We start from the raw sequence: 21,978 nt of genomic DNA on the forward strand, positions 1-21,978 counted from the left end.
CTGTACAAGTATATTGTATTTATTATGCTAACATATGTTGGATCTTGTATATTGTATATGTCCTAAAGACTAAAGTGTTCATCGCGAATAACACATTTTTAAAACATTTTGATTAGTATTTTGTGCCATTCGTTTTGTTTATTTGTTAGCATTATTTGATAACGTGGATTTTTGATAAGTCGCGCGATGCAATACACCTTATCACACGTCGTATGCGATCATTAGGAAGGATAGTAGGTATCCACTATCCACTATTAATTCCATCCACGATTATTATTATATTAATTTCGCAACAATAATTTTTGTTTTAATAAAATAAATAAATAACGCGACATTAGTGGCGTGCGTATTCGTAGTCGTAAAGAATCCGTTACTGTAACCGTCCATCAAGTGTGTTTACAGTAGTTGAGCTCATAGTGTTTTCATCGGTTCGCAGAGCAACCGTTGAGTTATTCATTAGTTCATTACCAATTAAAATATCCTGTCAACACATACATACTAAAAAATATTCTTAGACATTACCTCAATTATTTGCTCAAATTGGTGTAGAATTTTGTTCTCTGATTGGCGTCGAACAAACTGTCACAATGATTTCTGAAGGGACGCATTATATAAAACGGTAAGGTCTATATTACTATTGTTTTATATATCTACCATCTATACTCCCATATATGCTTAACTATTACCTACTTGTCTAGTATTTTATTGGTTTTTCTTAATATAAGTTACATAAACTATTTAGATACTGTTCAATTGAAATTTTTCTTAAAAATTATTTTAATTTTTGATTCAAAGTATTCATATTCAAATTATCTATAATATATTTGTTTTTATAAAATAATATTCCTATTATCAAAACCAACTGTTACTGATTCACATACTAAATAGGTAAATACTTATTTGTTACCTATGAGTAGTTAATTGACAACATCAATGTATTTGCATTGAAAGTATTCCTGTTGGTTGACATATTTTTCAATTAACATGGTTTTTTTAAAATAATTAGGTACTATTATATGGAATCTAAATAAAATGATATGCATTTACTTTACTAAGAGATTTGCAATGACCGCTATAAGCCGATTTTAATTGCATTTAAGAGTTAGCATATTATTATATTATATTATATTATGTGTTACTATACTATAGTTATAATCAGATAGTAAGATTTTAATATAATTCATAATTAATATAATTTTAGTATAATCAGATTTTAAGTAAATTTAACTTTATTGGTAAATTATGTTAAATACCTACATAGATAATTACGTATATAATTTATTAGTCGCAAACTTTATTCACCAATTATAAAGTCAAAATTACTTTTTATTAATTACTATGTATTGTTTGAAAGGGTAAAATAATATCTTTTAAAACTAAGTAGACAGTAATTTTTTTAATGTGCTCATTGATAATACTTGAGAATAAGTATTGTATATTAAAAAATTCTCCTGTATAATTTTGAAATTTTATTTAAGATTTAGATTTAGGCTGTTGAAACGATGCATAACAATAATAGATGTAACAAAATTATTTTTATTTTATGTATTATGTGTATTTATAGACAATTGTTATGCATTAGAGAGAATTTAATTTCATCAATCATATTAAATAATCATTACAAATTAAAATTATTTATAAACACTTAGTTCCCTAATTAACTTAATCTTATGTGCAATAATAATCACATATAAATGTGCTAATGATTAACTAAAATTACTTGTGAATTGTCACTATTATCAGCAAATATTATAAGTTACCCGACATAAAATATTAAAATGTTAAATTTAATAATCAGCTGTTCTTTAAATGTCTTAACAACAAATTTATTTAAATATTATAAATTTATTTCACAGAAGAGTTAGATCTGGAGCTGTAGATGCACATCCAACAGAACCCGCTATTGTTGTAAATTATGAATTGGACGCATTTGTCCTTGGTGAAAATGGAGAACCTGTAATAGGCGATCATAAGGTAATATTTCTTAATTTTTATTTTTATTTTAATTAAAAGTGGATCTATAAATGTTCTAAACAATTAAAACAACTATTTGATTGTTTTTAAAATGTTTATAAAATTATTTTTTTAGATTTCTGTTTAAGAATATCCTTTTTAGCAATTTTGATAACAATTTAACTAGACTAAGCAATATTTACTAAGTAATTTAAAAAATTGTATTGAATAAACTTTATTTCACTTATAACAACACTGAATTAAACAAAAAAATATCTGCTAACATTTACTGTTTCTGGTTTCTCACTAAAGTCTATGGCTGTGATATAAGTAGGTGTTCATAATGTAAGAAATACAATATTATAATACAAGTAACAGTTTTTTTATTAAATATAAAACAAGGTTGAAAATTGAACATATTTAAAAAGAAAAATTATAAACATTTATAGTATGAATGAATCATTTATATAATATAAGATTATTATTAAAAGAAGATACATTCATTTTTAGTGTTATACAAATTTTTTAAAATATAAAAAATTAAAACATAATATTTATAGTGTACCTATTTACAACTTATAATTAAAAATTGTAAACATTTTTTTTTTCATAGGAATGTCAAAAAGTAATACATTTAAAAAGTTTAAATAGTAACACAGATTGTAGAGCATTAGCAAAAGAAGTAATACATAAATGTAACCTAATACATGAAACAAAACTATATGATGTAGAACATTTAATTTACTATTTACAAACTCGTTCAACTGCAAGTAATAAATACAAATAACATAAATTATTTTTTTAATACCTAAACTGAATTATTTAATTATAGATAATAAAATTAAAGAAGAAAAAAATCAATTGGGATTAGAGAGTAGTCCGTCTAGTATATATCACATATGTGGCTTAATGCCCGAAGATAAAGCAAGTTTAGCTAAAATTGATGAATATATTGAAATGTTATATGATGATATGCCTCAAAAAGTACGTGGCTCTGGATTCATACTAAAAGTAACCTGTGATAAAGATAACCTTGAAGAACTTTCATCATCAGGTATTATAATTTACAATTAATTAATTCTTTAATAATATTTTATCATATACAAAATTTATCAAGCTACTAGAAATTTTTTTAAATTCTTCAAATCTTTATAATATAGTTAATAATATATAATTTAATTTATTAAAAATGATTATCTAATGTTTTTATAGAGCCGACCATGAGTGCTTTAGCAAGAGTTCTCCGAGAAGAATATCGCAAGAGTTTTGAACTGAGTTCAAATATAATAAATATATTTCTTTGTTTTTCTGCATATAAAATATTTCATAAGATGCTTATTGACCACAAAGTTAGTGTTTATTCTATTAATATAGTTTAAAAAGTTATAAATATAAATTGTAATTCATTAACATTTATATTTTTTTTATTTCTTAGATTTGTTTGCTCTGTGTGGAAGTGCTAGAGTATGAATTGAATCGTTATGATAAGCTTAAAAGTCAAATAGTAAATTCTCCTCGTGAATCCAAACAATCAAAAGTACCAACACCTTCAAAATTGCCTGTTCCTCGAAGTGCTCCTATAACATCTAAAATTATTCGAAGCCAAATACCTATTAGTGCTAGTACTAATAGTGACAGTCGAAGACATTCAGCATCTTTTGAAAATGTAAAACAAACTGTAAAAGGTATAATATTATTATTTTTTGAATATTTATAAGTCTGCTTTATGCACATACTATTGTATTGTTTATTTTTACTGTTAAGATAAGACACAAAAATCTTTAGATACAAATAGTATAAAAACAGGAATATCAGGAATATCAGCAAGAAGCCCAGATGAATTAGCAATACATCAGCTGAGAAGAAATTTATTCAAATTAGGAAAAAATCAGGATCAAGCGTTAAAAGGTTTGTTTTATTTTATGTTATTAATTTATTTTATAATATTTTCAAATGTTTTTCAATTTTTATTATTTTTAATTATTATGAATCTACAGGTAGAGAACAACTAGGAAAATTTTTGAAATCATGAAGATTTAAATAACTATTTATATACATACACAATTTCACATGACTTTTTTTTATATGCAACATTGCCATTTAATTTGCTCACTCTCGTTATAGATTATACTTTATTATTTAAAAGCGAAAAGATTTATTTACCATTAAAAAATACGAACATTTGAAGTTATTCTTTATAATTGATAAGTATAGTAAAGTATTTTAAAAATATTTCTCATTTTTTTTTTTTTAAACTTGTTGTTATTTACTATAATTTAGTTAAAAAATAAATTTTTGATAATTGATAATGCTGCTGTCATATAAAAAATACAATTTTTATACATATTTTTCAGTATGGCAATGTTGAATTGCACCATGCAGGATTTTGTATACAAAAATTAAGTTTTTCATACATGATTTCACAATTTTAAGGAATTGTATTGTAACCAAATCTACCTGTTAAATAAATATTTTTATGAGTTTTGTTTTATGTATTATATTTTATATTGGAATATATTGATGTATTGTTTACTTATTTTATATTTGACTAATTATTCATTGCTTTTTACTTAAATTGCATTAGGTGCTGTTGAACTAATATATAACTTAACAATTGACAAAACTATGGAAGAAAAAGTTGTTCGCAAAGGCATTATAAAGTTATTATGTCTTTTATTGGATAGAACAAGTACTGATTTACTCTTAATGAGTATTAAATTATTAATTCAACTATCAGTTTATAAAGAACATGTAGATAAAATGGTAAGTTTAATTTGGTCATAAATATTTTTATAAAAAAAAATATAATATAATATATATATTATTTTTTTTTATTTATTATACAATTATAACTATGATGATAATTTAAATAAATATTATATTATGTAAAATTAAATTGAAAATGTCTAAATGTTTAGTTAGTTAAAAAAGTAGTTTTTTTTATTATTAATATCAGTTTTAATAATGAAATATTACAAATTTAAATGTTTAATTGTTAATGTTTAATTTAAATTTAAATGTTTAAATTTATATTTTAGAAAAAATATTCAGTTATTGAAAAATTACCCAAAATGTTCATGATGAAAAATCCCAGTTTGGAAAATTATACTATTAAATTGTTATACAATTTATCATTCGATGTAACACTTAGTGATGAAATTTTAAAAGTTGGACTTTTACCAAAGATAACGGAATTAATAGGTGAAACTAATAAATAAATATTATATTTATCTTTTTGTTGTTTGTTCTAAACATCAATATTAATATGTTTAAGTTTATAAATTCAATTTATGTTTCAACTCTTATGGATACTGTATAAATATGTTTTATTATATAACAATTTACACAATTTTAGGCACAGAAGAAAATAGTGAATTGGTATGCAGGCTATGTTATCATTGTAGCATGGACGATCGATCTCGAGCTTTGTTTTCACATACAAATTGCTTATCCAAGGTGAATTCCAATTAGCTTATAGTTTGTACATGTTGTAATAAAATTGTTTATTGGTATTTCAGATTGCAGATTTATTATTAACATTTAATCAGTACAATTTAATATTAGCAGCATTATGTACAAATTTAACTTTAAATGAACGAAATTCACAACTTTTAATTACAAAACAAGGTTTGAAACCTTTTGTTCAGTTAGCTATTGATACATCAGATTTAATGTATTTTAAAATCCTTCATAATATGTCTAGTCATGAGTCTTTAAAACCTCAATTTGTAGTATGTATTATTGTATTAATTATATTATTATATCATAGATATGTTATAAAAGAATAGCAGTAGCCTATGTTTTGTATGAGAACAATCATTTTCTGATCTAAACTGTGTATTCTGTTAAAAAAAATTGCTTATCCAACAAAGAAAATTAGTGACTGATATCATATTTGTATTTAAGTTTTTGTAAATTGTGTATTTTAGTAAAAATTTTAAATTATATTTAAAACCTAATGTAAATATTTTGAATATGCATATATGTTCATTGCAATATTTAGTAAATTGCTTCAAAAAAATTATCTAGAAAATAAAGTAGTATTTTTCTAATACAAGTATTAATATCATTCATGATATAATAGTTGCATACAATGCCAACAATTTAAGTAAAATTAAACTTATTTATCAACAAATAGTACAGCAATATTCACAATTATTTGTGTTTTTAATCAAAAAGCTGCTGCCATTCTATTCTTCATGAACTAGATAATAATAATTAGTAATTATTAATTTTGATTTTTAATTAATTATATAGGAACTTATTGGACATTTTGCACATTTAGTCACTATATTAAAAGATATTGAATGCATAATCGAATGTGTTGGAATTATTGCCAATGTAAATGTTCCAGAAGTAGATTTTAAAGAACTTTTGGAGTCAAATAATTTAATTTCATGGATGGTACAATTTGTGAACAATGGTATAGTATTTTTTTTCAATTATTATATATTCTTTAAATTATTTAATCTCTATTGATTTATACTTGAAATTTAAATATTAATAATATTTAGTTGTATGTAGTATAACTGGACTTGTAGCTTTTAAATTATACCCTGATAGCCTATAAATAAAAAAATTTACTTAGTCGAAAAAAATTTAAAAAAAAAAATTTGAATATGTTTAATTTTATTATAATAAATACTTGTACTATTTTTTATACTATTTTGTTTATTTGAAAATAATTACAATTACTTTAACTCATTTCAATGTAATCAATATGTCATAAATCATCATAATGAAATATTGAATTTTTTTTTAGCATGTAAACCAAATCAAACAGTAACAGATGCAAGATTACTGATAGAAGTTATAAAACTCTTGGGAACAGTATCAAAGGATGAAAACTGTGGTGAATTACTTTACGAACATGGAACAATTCAACAAGTTATCAATTTATTAAAAAGTAAGAATTTAATAATCAGATTATAGACATAAGTATCATACTAACTGAGAGCACTCAACTAATAAGCTACTTTATATTTGTCTATTTTTTTTCGGATTTGAAAAGTTTTTATAACTAATTGCACAATTTTATTATCATATTATATATAATAGTAATGGTCATAAAATAAACATCTCTATGGAGCTTTACTTTATTACTAAAACATAAATATATTTTAATTATCTACAATGTTTTTTGCTGTAAAATTAAAGAAATTTTAAACAATTTTGTTGAATACTTGAATTGCTAATAATTTTACAAAAAAAATATAGGCCCATTAGATGTACATAGGTTTCCTTATTATACATTTTAATTGTATTGTTAAATTTTTAATTGTAGACTCTAGGTAGTAATGAATGTAGTGATGTTGATGATTGATTGAGGGTGGTTGTTATTTGTTAAATATTGTTGATTGGAAAGTTGTGTTTATATTATACATATATATGGCATCCTGTGAATATGTGTTTTGTGGTCACTTGTATTTTTTTTTCTGGATTATGAAAAATATTTTTATTTTTGACCTCTTAAAGTATCAACTAGTTCTAATTTACAATCAGAAACTTTGCTCAAAGTTGAAGAATCAAAGCATATTTTTCTTCTATAGAATATTTACATAAGTAAAAAAATAAAATAAATGCATTCATTGCTTTGCACAGAGGTTAAAGTTGTGTAATTTGTATTCATATTTACAATGTAAATATTTAGTAAGTTCAGTTAAAAAGTTATACATCATATTATTCAAATCTAATATATAAATATATAATAAAATAATGATTATAAATAACGACTATTAAATAATTAATAACACTATGCAGATACTTAATCGAAATATTTTATTGTATTTATTTACTTTTTTACAGATCAAAAGGGTGATGATGAATTGGCTATACAAATTATGTACCTTCTATATCAACTTATGTGTCATCCAATTACTGGAGATTACATTATACAAAATACAGGTATTTAAAATACAATTCAGTTAATTATGTATAGTAATGTATTTCCTAAATATTTGAAAAGTTATGCATAAAATTAAGATTAAACAATGATTAAATTGTTTCATTGTTTTGGTTCCATTATTAAGAGGACATCATACCCGCATGTGTTATCTCTGTCTTACAAACGTAAAACATAGTAAATTTGCGTTCAGCAGAATCAATTTTATGCTGTTAGATATTTTAATATTAGAGTCAATTTACCTATTATCAAACTTAAATGTAATAATTTTATCTGGGGCATCTCTTAGGGTTTTATTGATATCTTAATTTTTAAGTGAGTTATAATTATGTAAAATATTAAAACTTTAAAATGCTTGTAATTCGCTTAAAAATTAAAATATCAATAAAAGCCTATAAGATGCCCTAGATAATATTATTACCTTTAAGTTTGATAATAGGTAAATTGACTCTAATATTAAATCTAACAGCATAAAATGGATTCTGATAAACACAAATTTACTATGTTTTACATTTGTAAGACAGAGACAACACATGTGAGTACGACATTCTCTTAAGGACAATATAAAAACCAGAAAAAAAGTACTTATCATTTAACCAGTGCAGAATAACATAGATTTGAATTGTACTTTAACAATTACTTTTTTGATAACAGAATTTTTATTTAAACAAGCCAAAAGTTTTTTTTTATATTTTAAATATTTTTTTAATTCTAACTCCAAGTTTATTTTTTTAACTATCTGAAGATATTGTTGACGGCCTTTGTCCTAATCCTGTTCATTATATTATTGCAATATTCTCCAATTATTGAGTAACAAATAGAACAATATTTATTACACTGTGCAATAAAATTATAAACATAATTAAAATTAAAAAAAAAAAATTATATTATTATCTTGTATCTATTAATTTTACAAGTTCATCCCAAAATTGAAATTAGGTTCTTATAAAAATGTATAAGTAAATAAGAAAATATTAGCAATTTAATAATTATATATTTTTGATATGTATGCATTTTAAATTATATAAATTAGTACTTCTAAGCTACAATCATAGTTTTGAGTGTTATTATTGGTAATACATAATATAATCACTCATTAGTTGAGAAGTCCAATTAAAATATCATACTTATAATTAAACTAAAAGTAATTTTACTATTAATGTTTTCTAATGAATATTTTGAAATATTGTTTTTAATTTATTGATTATCCATGTATATTTATTATAGTTAATATTATAATTAATATATTACTATTGTATTATTAGTTGTGAATCTTGTATTATCATGATCTTTTGTATAGTGAGATATTTTTACTCCTCAATAATTGTTTACAAATTTACAATATCCTATACTCCATAATTACAGATCTAACTAATATTTGTAAGTTATGTAATTTATTTTATGTGTCAACTAATTGAAACATTTAAGTTTTATATTATTTCATTAAATAGTTACAAAAGTCAAAATTATAGTATCACTTTTAATTAATAATGCTTTAATATATTTATATTCTATTTTCAGAATGTCCAATTTATATAATTGGTTTAATGCATGATCCAAACATTCGAGTTCGTAAAATGAGTAACTACTGTCTTGATATTATTAAGGTATTAATTATATATTAAATTTATTAGCCATTAGAACTACTTAAATAACTAAATTAATTTTTATTACAAAAAAAAAAAAAGTTTACTTTTGTTATAAAGAAAACTGTTACTATTACTAATGCTATTACTTCTGAATTGTGTAATGTTAAATAAATTATTAATTCTTATTTTTTTCCAATTTTTACTTACTTTCTAATTATGCTTAGTTATTTAGCATTTTGATTTAAGTTTTATTATTTTATATTTAAGATTTTTCTGAAAAAAATATAGCCTAATGTAAGAATTCAAAAAATAAAACATTGATCAGTACATAAAAATGATCATCAATGATCAATAAACTATAGTTAGTTTTTAAATATATTTAAATGAACAAATTATTTTTCATGCATTTATTACCTATATATGGTATACTTCAAAATAAATAAAAATATATGTTTATTATGTTTATATAATTTTAAATGATTATCTTTTGCTATTTTTAAGGAATTTGATGAAACGTGGACCAAAAAAATAAGGGCTGCTAAGTTTTGTTGGTTTAATGCCTATTGGTTAAATATGATGAAAAATGAATGTGATGTGCCATGTGCAAAACCTAAATATGACCCTAATAATGAAATAAATTTGTATAGTTACGCACATCAAGCAATATTAATGCCTGAAGATGGTAAGCATATTATATACTGTTAAATGTTTAATGTTTACTTAATAATTTATACCAATATATATTTTGTAGATTTTATGTATGATAAAGATGATAATATTGAAATAATGTCAACAAAATCACACACTAATAGTAGTCGGCCAGAAAGCAGAAATCTGGAAGATAGGTTTGTAGTTATTATCTTGAGAATTCCAATTATCCACTAAAAATCATTGATTTTTAATAGATTTGACTACGAACTTGATGCATTCAATGAAGAGCAGTACAACATTGATAGTTATGACGATGATATTACGAGTATAGGTGGACATTTGATGCAAAAATTTACCAACAACATTATTCATTTCACAGAATAATTTTCTTTTTTAACCTTTTGTTACCACATTTCACTCTACTATATCATCTATATTAAAGTACTCGTTACATCATAAATTAACGACATTAACCATCTAAATTTGTAGATAAATCTAAAACGCTACTACTAAACATTTAGTTCTACATTACTTACTTCAATCAATATTTAATTATATATTAAAAGAATATTTACTACCGAAAACAATAACATTCTTTTATTATGAATACTATAAATATTAAGATTTCAAGATCCCTGAATTAGATTTTAAGTTTTTATAAGCAAATCAGATGAAACTAGAAACTTTTTAATTTATTCAATAAACCATTGTTATAAAAGTAATTCAATTTTAATATCATAAAAAGCAAATATGTACTTAATATTGATTGTAATTTTGTTATTGTTAACATTATTTAAGATTATTAAAATTTTACATGGGTTTTTTCGAATCTACTTAATTAACATATAACAACAGAAAAAAAATTAGCGAGTAAATACCATTAAATTTTCAAGTACAGAAGTATTATTAACCCAACCTAAACCACCTAGTCATTTTTATCACTGATCCAAACCAACTAATCATTAATATTATAAATTTGAGATAAATATTATAATAAACTGGTATTATAATTATTTATAAATTTAATAGAAAGTTGTATTAGTAGTTATAGTACAAAACTTTTACTATTAAAATATAACATAAAAGCTTTGGCAGCTCAAAAAAAGCTCAATGGCAGTGAAAAATAAAATAAAACATATTTTTTTATCTATATTAAATAATTTAAGTGTATTAATAAGCACAGTTTCAAAACATTGTGTGACATATTCTCATTTATAATATACATGGGTTTATATTTTGTAGATCCCTCCTCTGATTTAATTTTATAGTTTTATGTTTTATGTTAATTTTATTATTAACCTAACCTAACCTAACACTTTTGTAATAAACTTCTTCATTCTACAAATATTTTTAACTTATATTTATATAACAAATTTATTAACACAAATGGTATTTTACTATTACAGCAAGCATTTAAAATAAAATTAATATCAAATTTTACTAGCTCATGATATTTATTTGAAAATTCACGATCTCAACATGAATTATTACCCAGTCATGTTTGTATTATTATTTTAGGATACATTTTTCTTTTTATATTCTTAATATTTTATCAAAATAGTAAAAATATTTTTTATTTTCTGTGTTTTACAAAAGTTAATATACTAATTATTTATATTAATACTAATTTTATTTCCGTTTTTTTAAATTGCAAAAGAAACCAAAGAAAATTTATTTTTGTTATTTTTTGTTTATATTATAAGTTTATTTTAATTAAAATATGAGTTAATTAAGTTAACTTAAGTGTTTATATATGTTAAAATGCATTCCAGCTTAAATATTCACAGTATTATTAATTATTATAATTAACTAGGTTACATACTTGTTTTGTATACTTCTCTTGGCTAAATAGTTATGTTTTTAATTTCTATTCATATTATTTTATATAATTATATAATACAATAGTTGTAATTATTAATATTATTTCGGTTGATATTTCATTAATTGTGATCTAGTGCTCTTCTAACATTTTTATGTTATACAAATGTTTAAAAAAAAAATTTAACATAATAAATACCTAGTTATATAGATTGCTAGAGTATAATAACATCTACATTTTTGTTTTATAAAAACTTTATTTAACTGATTAATAATTACATAACATTTTTTTTTACTTTATCCCAATTACATAACATTACAACTCATAATTGTTACATTAAGAATAAATTAATACAGATACGCACAAAATTAGTATACCTAAGTATAAAATGTAAACATAATAATTGTTTTTTGCAGGCTGTTTAAATATTTAAATAAACTTGAATCTGTTTATGTAATGTATAGTATGTATTTTATTATTGAATAGTGGCATAAAATTAAATTTGTGGAAGTGTTTTACATGATTTTACATTGTTTAATTTGATCTGCTTTCTATCTTCTTTATAGATTTCTCCCTTTTTTATTAAAATCAAAAACATCTTGCTATATTTTAGTAATTACTATTTATGATGACGTACAGTCGTAATTTTATGGCTAATAAGTAGGTACATAAAATATAAAAATATTTAATTACTAAATTTGGACATTTTAAATATTCATAGATACCTTGATACCAATTTTTATAATGTTCTGCATTATTTAAAACCTTAATTTTATCCTAGTTAAAGCTTAACTAATTTGATTTTAGTAGTGATGAAGCACTAAAAAAGTAAATTCTTAGTTACCACAATTTCAAGTTATTAGTTACTTAAGTAGGATAAATTAGCCGGTACCTTGAATCTTGATACATAACTACAATCAATGTATTGTAAATGTCTAATACCGATATTGAGAGTACCATACCCACACATTTTTTTATGAAAACCATACATGAAACATGAAAAAAAACTACTCGGGTGACAGTCGTAGGTAGTTATTAAAAATCCAAATCCAAATAGTTTATAACACCAACAATTTTATTGTATAGAATTGTATAATTTCTATTTTATTTTTTCGTAATATTTTCGTAATAGCTAATAAATAAATGTATCAATGTTGTTTAAATAACATTTATGTACCTACGCATCCAACTTTTTTTTTTGACAGTTACTATTTTATATATTGTATATAACGCTGCTTATCATTTTCATGTTATATATACCACAATCAAATATTTACTTCCATTGACTCCGCTGGTATATTAAGAAAATTTTTTTCGTCACCGAATAATAAATTTATAAAAAAATGATCTCGAGTTTTATTCTATTATATGTATTAAAAAAATTTAATTATATTTTTTATAATTTTATATCAAATTTAGGTATCATTTTTATTTATTTGCTAATCAAATTTTATAATATTCTTCTATGATGAACAATACAACATTTACATGCATTAATATTATACAATAAAAAAATTTAAATCAGAACCAACGAGAAAGGGTGTGACGTGACTAAAAGACTCATTGAATACATTTTTGTAGTCAGCATACCTACTTGCATATTGATGAGTACGACTAGTATGAGTATTTACGAACAATTTTGTATTTTTAAATTAAATACACTAGACTACCTATTATAAAACAGGCCTTATATATTATATTATGTATATAATATAATATATAATATATATATTATTATATAATCTCTATCTGCAGATAAGTGGGTGAATATAACGCGCACTTACACCTATAAGTTAATAGGCTAGATATAGTGTTAGATATTATAGTTCTTTAACTAAAAGATCTTATAATTTATTTTTATTCACAATAATTTTAACAAGGTATCTAAACATTGTATTTTAAATTTGTTATAATAAAATAATAATAATAATAATATAGGTACCAACCTATCTAATGCAATGGCAGATTTTCAACTTTTTTTAGTGGGGAAAGGGGTTCTAGGAAAATTATATGTAAAAATTATATTTTATTAAATGTATTATTATACATTGTATAAAAAATATCAAACAGAAAATTTTTAAATAAACTATTAATTACTGTATTATATAGAAAAAAATACAAGCAATGGCCCTTCGCCCCCTCTCAAATACGCCCTTGGATAATGTACTTTTCATTTAGTTTTTTTTTTAATTTTAACCTATTATCTACAACTTATTTACTATCTACCTATACATAGTTTATTTGAATATTTGGTAAACTACGATTACGATATACATATACTTGTAGTTTTTAGATGTACATTTTTCTCAGAAAATCCATGGCCACTCGACTTTAAAAGTTAAACAATGGCGGCTTGATGTATGCTCGTTATTATACCTACCTATCTGAATATTTGGAACATCCATCAGCCATCACGATGTTATGGTAATTTCGGGTAATACATTTTTAATCACAACTCACAAATAAATTTACAATAATTTACAATTGTATATTTTTGAAATAAATAATAATTTATTTTCTTAAATTATTGTTTTGTTTGTTTTAATATATCAGTATTCAGCAGATACCTACCTAATTTTTTTTTTAATAATTTTTAATTATAATTTTCAAACAAAAGAAATGTATATTGTACATAAATAAACAAAATATGTATAATTAATAATTAAATTAAAAATGTATAAAAGTTTTTTCTAAAGGATTAATCAATATTTTAAATATTTACTATTATGATATCCAAGGTTGTATACAACGTTTTTAGTAAAAGCGCAAAAAATAAGATTTTATTTTTCAGATTTTACTGATTATGATTAGTAAATCAGCATTTCCTATCTTTACTAGCCTGATCGATCTGAGCAGATCTATATATTCGACGGATAAAATATATTTATTTAAATTCTTATTTCATTTCAGTATGAATTCAAGTTTGATCAATGCAATCGACTGAAATCGTGGTGGGAATAGTATGTGGTGTGTCCAAGCTGCGGCGAATATTTTCAGTGTTGGTAAAAACAAATTAGATAGCTGTTATAAGAAATTATATGAATATAGGAAGTTAAAATTATTGTGTTGTTTCCAACCTGCACTATACATTCGTTTCAAAATAGATAATTTATAATTTTCGTGTTTTATTGCTAAATATATTGTGTGCTTGTGCTTTCGAATTTATTTATTTATTTATTTAATTTTAATTTCATATAATATAATGAAATACTGGGCCCCACTGAGAATACTCGTGTGGGGACCCAGGAGTTCCTATATTAACATGTTTTGAAAATAATACAACATAATAACATTATAGTACAATAAGAAAAAAATAATTGAGACAAAAAAATAAAAAACATAAGAGTGCACATAAATTAACTAACATTAAACATATTTATAGTATATAGTATAACAAATAACAATTTATTATTTTTATTTATCATATAATATCATTTACATCTAATAACCATAAAAAAATTATTTTTTTAAATGCTTTAAGAGGAAGATTTAGGATGTCATAAGGTAAAAATTTATTATTTTTGTACCTATTATTTGGTAATGCCTACCTGTTGTGGTTTTATTTGACCAATTTATTAAAAAATTGTTTTTAGCATATCTGGTATTGATGCCACGTGGTATAGTGTTAATCATATTATGTTTTTTTAGAAATACAACGATTGCTTTATAATATAATTTTTTATGGGTAGTAACTTTAAATTTTATCTTTATAAAGAGTTTCAGTATGGTAGTTTGCTACAATAAGTAGATATTCTGATTGGCATAACTGTAGAGTGTAGGTAAAAGTTGGTTAGCTACAGTCGGTTACGCTGACTAATGAAAAACAGTGATTTAATTAATAAAAAACAACAACTATATATGATGCATATATATTAGCATATATTATGATATAGTTTATAACAATTAAATTGTCTGTTGCATTGAAAAATCCTATCTATAAAAAAAATCAACGATTTTTCTATAGTATATAACAGGGTTGGACAATTCAATGCTACTATAGGGCCAATTTTTTGAAAGTGAAAATCTAAGGGGCCAGAGAACATAGAAAGAAAAAACAAAAAAAGGTGGGTATCGTTCTGCTGTACATAGTAGAGGTGGAGAGTAGGTCACTTTAATGGATGTATTAAATTTAAATGCAACGACAGGTATACGAAAAACGATTCTGAACGGAGATAATTTGTCAGTCTAGGAAATATAATTACCTTTATTTAAATTGTAATATATTTTTCTCAACTACCTACTGGTGAAAGTTTCAAGTTTCTACGACTTATACTTTTTGAATAACAAAAAATATTTTAAATCGTTTCCTAAATATATCATTATTTTACACAATTTAGTAAAAAATTAAATTTAATAAAATGTTTTCTATATTTACGCTGGAATTTTTTTTACAATTATTTGAAGAAAAAGTTATGGAGAACCTTGTATTGGGTTTTTTAACCTTAGGTATAAATCACAAAAAATGTATGAATTTTTAAATTCCAAATTACTTGCAAATTTTCGCGATCTTGACATATTTCGTAAACATTTGACTTTAAATGCTAACAAAATTGTGTCTAACGATTTTTGATTTTTTTTTTTTTTTTTTTTTAATACGACAAATACAAATTTAATTAAACCTTCTATTAAATTTTAAAAATGTTTTGGAATGCCAAATTTTTTTATCGACATTTAAAAAAAAATGAAAATATTGAATATTTAAATTGTCTATAAATAGCTTAAAAAAGTCAAAATATTTTGAAAATGTAATCGTAAATAGATAACGTTAATATAAACATTTTGTGAAAATTTCAAGTATTTACAATGATTCGTTATTAAGTTATAGCAAAATAAAAAAAAATGATTTTGTTAAAATCTAATTATGCGTATAAATTCCCGTTTTTTCGTTACTTTTTTAGGGTTTTTCCTGACACTTTTGAAAACTACTGAAAGTTTTTTACTTTTGACTCCACCTCCTTTCAAAAAAAGTACTACAAGGTTCATTTTCCTTTTCGTAGAGGGGCTGAAGTAAAAAATTAAAGCATTATTACTACTCCAAAACGTGATGACAGACACACAAATAAAAAAAAAATTTTAAACAAACACACATCACTGTAAAATCAATACATTCATCACTCCGTTCAAAATCTAAAAAGGTCAATCAAATTTACATTTAACATTTATAGTTCAATATTAGATGAGAATTCATAACTACGTTTAACGATAAAAATTATGTCGGTTTTATAAATACCTACAATAAAATAAAATACAATAAAATTCTAAAATTTTATATTTTTATAAAGTTATTTGAAATGTAGCACGGGCTATCCGGCCAGTTAAAAATGGTACGCGGACCGCCAGTTGTCCATCCCTGGTATATATATACATATATATAACGTATAACAATTATATGCATAGATAGAAGATAGGTATTGATTAATATCTATTATGCTGTACATTTGTATCTAAGTACCAATTCGATAATTTTAAATAAAATATATATTTATTAATTTATTAACTATCATCTTATCGTGTACCTACCTATATATTAACGATTAGTGATTACTATTTCAACCTATATGTGGAAATAATCAGTTCGGTTAGGATTTAAAAAAAAATATAAATAATAACTATACACCCATATCTATATTAGTAGTAAAATACAAAATAGTACTTAATACTTATATAGGTTCTATTGGCTTAAAAAATAATGTTTACTTTTTAATATCAATATTTTGAAACCATAAAATTTTTAAAGGTTTTGAACTTTGGTTCTTTACAATTTTTTGTTATTTTTGTATAAGACAGTTTTAAGTTTTAAAATGCATTTTTTAAGTGCCAGTCATAGGATGGTTATATATAGCTATTCGAAATACTTATTTGTATTATGTCATTTGTGAAAGAATATTATGAATTATGATTGATGTGCATTTCCGTTTTTTATAGAAACGCCCTACCCGCATATATTTTATTTAAATATAAGTAGGTATAGCTACTAAATACATTTCTATTAATTTTAGAACTAAAAAAAAAACGAATTACCCATATAAAGAAACCAATTTTGCATAGTCACATCATTTTTTATTTTTAAATAAATTATAATAATATAAAATCAATATATGTACCTATATGGCAATAAATATTTTCCAACTTTAAGTAGCGCATTAAAAAAAAAAAATGTTTAAAAAAGCTGTTATATAATAAATTTAAATAAATAGTAAATTTTTTAGATTTTCTAATTAAAAATAATTCTAAATAATCTAAATTCACTTATAAAAAAAGTATCGTAGTGATACAATCAACCTTTTTAAAAATTATATGAATAAGAAGCTTGTATTACATTTTCAAAATTTTTGACTAAGCTAATAAAATTTTATTGATAATTATAGAAAAAAAAATGGAATTTTAGGTAACACACCACTACAATAAACGCGTCGAGTGTACTTCGTCACTGTAATGGAGATAATAATTTGAATTCAATGAAATATTATTGTAGTCATACAATGAAAAACGATTCTGAAAGGAGACCGCCTGTCAGCTTATATTTCATTACATATATAGGATTACCTACACACATTTAATATAATATAACATAAATGTAATATAATATGTATTTGGTAAAACACCCTAAAATTAAAAAAATAAATATTTTTTAAAAATTGCACAATTTTTAATAAATAATATCAATATACGTAAGAAGTAGTGAAGTTTAAATTTTTTTACAAACAATATTTTTTAAATTATAAAAATGATCTAAAATAGTTATTTTTTTGTTTAAACATAAAATACCGTCAACATTTGAAAAAAAATTGGCCAATATATTTTTGATATTTTTAGTATATTATTTTTTTATTACTATACAGCTTTAAACAAACTTTTTTTTTAATGTTAAGCTTTTTAAAGAATAATATTTTTCTATAAACTTAAAAAAAAAATAATTGAAACTGAGTATAAATTGTTATTAAATATTTGAATATCCGATAAAAATGTAATTATCTATGTTAAACTTTTTTTATTCGCCTATAAAAATATAATAAATAAATTTATATTACATTTTCAAAGTTTTTGTAACATAAAAAGAAAAATTCAAGTTTCAATAAAATCACAAAATCCATTTTTATCAAAATGTTCTTTTTTTCCTGTTTTTATTTTGTTTTCCGAATTATTTTGAAAAGTACCGAATTTTTACTTTCGACCTCACCCCCTTATATATACACACAACAAAACAAATAAATACAATTTGCTATCAGGAGGTAAAGTTTAACATTAAACATATTTATATTGTTTCAAAAAGTGTTGAAGGTACCGCCAAAAAAAAAAAAAAAAAATACATTTTAAAACTAATGCATTATTCATTGTTTCTCTAAATTTTAGAGTTAAAAATATCAGAGATTTAAAATTATGTCATTTTAATATGCACAATTATTACATATTTAAATTATTTATCATACATGTTGTATTTATTTAATAGTTCATTTTAATGTTCCCATTTAATAAATTAAATAAAAACTTAATTATATAATATACAATACCAAAAAATTATTTGTCTCGTTAAACCAAACTATTTATCAGAGTGAAAAAAAAAATATTACATATTAGGTAGATTAGTTTTAAATGGATGAGTACTTCAATACTATAGACATATACGTAAGTATTCTAATTAAGTATACGTAAATAATAGATAGTTAGGTATATAATAAGTGTTACATGTATTTAAAGATGATGAAATTATTAAAAATCAGCCAATAACAATATTAAGTTTGGTTAATACTTTATGGTCTTTGTAAAAGGTTACACAGATAAATATGTAAAAGGCCAATTTAGCATTCACCGGTGGAAATAAAAATATCTATATACATGTTATAACCGAGCGCCGGGTGGTACTGCACTTTGCAATAATTATTATTACCACGTAAAATACAACAATTTAATAACTGAATGTATACGTATATAAATTTGTCAAATGGTAATATATTTTAAACCCTATTGCTCTCAGACCTATATTATAATATATATATATACAGTACAATGTACCTACTGAGTACATACTAGTTACTACATATATATATGTATATGTAGTATAGGTATATACTATATACACGAGTGCGTCATGAATTCATTTCAAAACTATACTGCAACATATACTATATAATATGCAATATACTATATATACAAATCAAACGTGAATATTTATAATTGCAAGCAAAATAAAATCATTACACATTACAGTAGGTACATGGGCATCCATCATTGATTATAGCCTACAAGTACCTATACTATACGCGATATTAGGGAAAAAAAATGTCAATTTTTAATTTAAGTTAGGCAAAACAAAAAACATTGCTGAAATATAAAAGTCAAGCATATTCTAAAAATCTCAGAGTTTATCTGAGCTTAATTTTGACTACTATAAAAATTAGCGCTTTTTATAATATAATAGTGGATTTGATTCTGAATATTTTTGTTGTGGAAGATAGTTTGTGTTGTATCGCTGACCGCTGTCCACTGATGCAAATAGCAAATAATTGGTTTTTGTGATGTAGAAATTTGTCTTAAAGTCCAGAACATTTTTTTATAATTATATGTTATCGTTGTTGATTGTTAATTAATAATATTGATTAAAAAGTAAATAATTCTATAAAACATGGCGTATTAAAATGTTTCTAGTTCCTACTTGTTTTACTTAACTTATTTACCGTTAATCAAATACGTGCTGGTAGTCGATGTCGAAATCATGTAAATATATAATATGATGTAGCCGAAAACCAAAAAATACATTATAATATTATAATTATATTCATCACATTCCAATAATGTATTAATAATAATATATTATTTCGATATCAAAGGTTACAATATTATTATATTATAACTTTTACTATGTTTAATGCAATTATTCAAAAATGTAATTATTGCTTCGCCGTCATCAGTGAGTGACGCCACTGCACGCCAGCGACATAATTTTTTGTTTTCAGATAATATAATAAATACCATCACGATAGATACCCTACATACAGGGTTAAGCTGAGTGGAAAGAATTTGAGGGGTCTGCAGGGTCATAATTCCTCTTTGGACTGAAAAATATGGAAGATATATCTTCATATATAGACATATAGTCATATATACTGGAAGTCTGGAAGATATATGACTAATATATTTTAAACTATTTAAGAGAAGTTTATAGAACATTTTTGTATAAATTTTATTAAATAACAATATTATTACGTAATTTAATATTAGAATTTATATTACCTTCAAAAATATTTTGAATAGATATCGCTCTTATGATTACACAGGACGGTAGGTATAATACAATCATATCTGTTGATTTAATATCTCTGGGAAATAAATAATATTTAAAATCGAAATTCAATTAATTTTAGACTGAGCGAAGCGAGGAATGTATTGATTTTACATTGACGTGTTTTTTTATTGTATATTAAAATACGAAAAATGCACCGATAATCTACTTTTAGGGTGACTTCAAATAATAAATTGGATCTAGTTTGTACTTTAGAACATCAAAAATTCCCAGTGTCTTTCCAGACAACAAGGAAAAATGAACAAAAATTAAGAAAAACGGGAATTTTTACGAAAAGCCAGTTTTTGATCAAATTTATTTTACTATTTTTATACAAACAAATAACCATCATATATTCATATAGATATTTGAAATCTTCACAAAAAGTTAATTTTATTAATATTAATATTTTGAGCTATTTATAGACATTATTAAGACATTTGAAATTTTCCATTTTATTTAGTTTATTTTTTTTTTTTTTTAATAAATGTCAACAAAAGTATTTTCAATAGGTAAAAATGCATGAAAGTTTAATATAATGTTAGCTGTTTATATTACAATTAAAATATCTCGTAAATACTAAGTTACAAATATTTTTATAAGCGTTTGATGTTAGAATTTTGACGAGTTTCGTCTGTATTATCAAGAAAATTTGCAAATAATTTTGTTGTTGTCGTTGTTGACAAATTATCTTTTTATATCCAAGGTTTAACATTTTAATACAAAATTCCTCAAACATTTTCTACCTATAATATTAAAAATAAAAAAAAATACAAGAAAGTCA

At 22.7% G+C, this 21,978-nt stretch overlaps 1 protein-coding gene across 1 annotated transcript; it reads left to right on the forward strand.

Moving 5' to 3' along the window:
- Positions 1–201: 201 nt before the first annotated feature.
- On the forward strand, positions 202–12,432 carry LOC132926841 (kinesin-associated protein 3). The gene is made up of 18 exons (XM_060991249.1): positions 202–619; positions 1,857–1,974; positions 2,567–2,723; positions 2,786–3,007; positions 3,166–3,302; positions 3,389–3,638; positions 3,718–3,861; positions 4,538–4,716; positions 4,992–5,154; positions 5,309–5,409; positions 5,472–5,684; positions 6,211–6,376; positions 6,716–6,859; positions 7,759–7,857; positions 9,377–9,462; positions 9,946–10,126; positions 10,196–10,289; positions 10,350–12,432. Exons 1-18 carry the CDS (start codon positions 588–590, stop codon positions 10,477–10,479), a joined length of 2,616 nt encoding a protein of 871 aa, XP_060847232.1. The 5' UTR covers positions 202–587; the 3' UTR covers positions 10,480–12,432.
- Positions 12,433–21,978: the final 9,546 nt, after the last annotated feature.

This window comes from Rhopalosiphum padi, chromosome 3 (genome assembly GCF_020882245.1).
Source record: "Rhopalosiphum padi isolate XX-2018 chromosome 3, ASM2088224v1, whole genome shotgun sequence".
Lineage (NCBI taxonomy): Eukaryota > Metazoa > Arthropoda > Insecta > Hemiptera > Aphididae > Rhopalosiphum > Rhopalosiphum padi.

Bases quoted from the DNA above. Each gene is read 5' to 3' on its own strand.
- LOC132926841 (XM_060991249.1), top strand. From the start codon at position 588: ATGATTTCTGAAGGGACGCATTATATAAAACG. The intron at 5,410-5,471 runs GTGAATTCCAAT...TTGGTATTTCAG, and splicing joins ATACAAATTGCTTATCCAAG to ATTGCAGATTTATTATTAAC. The intron at 10,127-10,195 runs GTAAGCATATTA...TATATTTTGTAG, and splicing joins AATATTAATGCCTGAAGATG to ATTTTATGTATGATAAAGAT.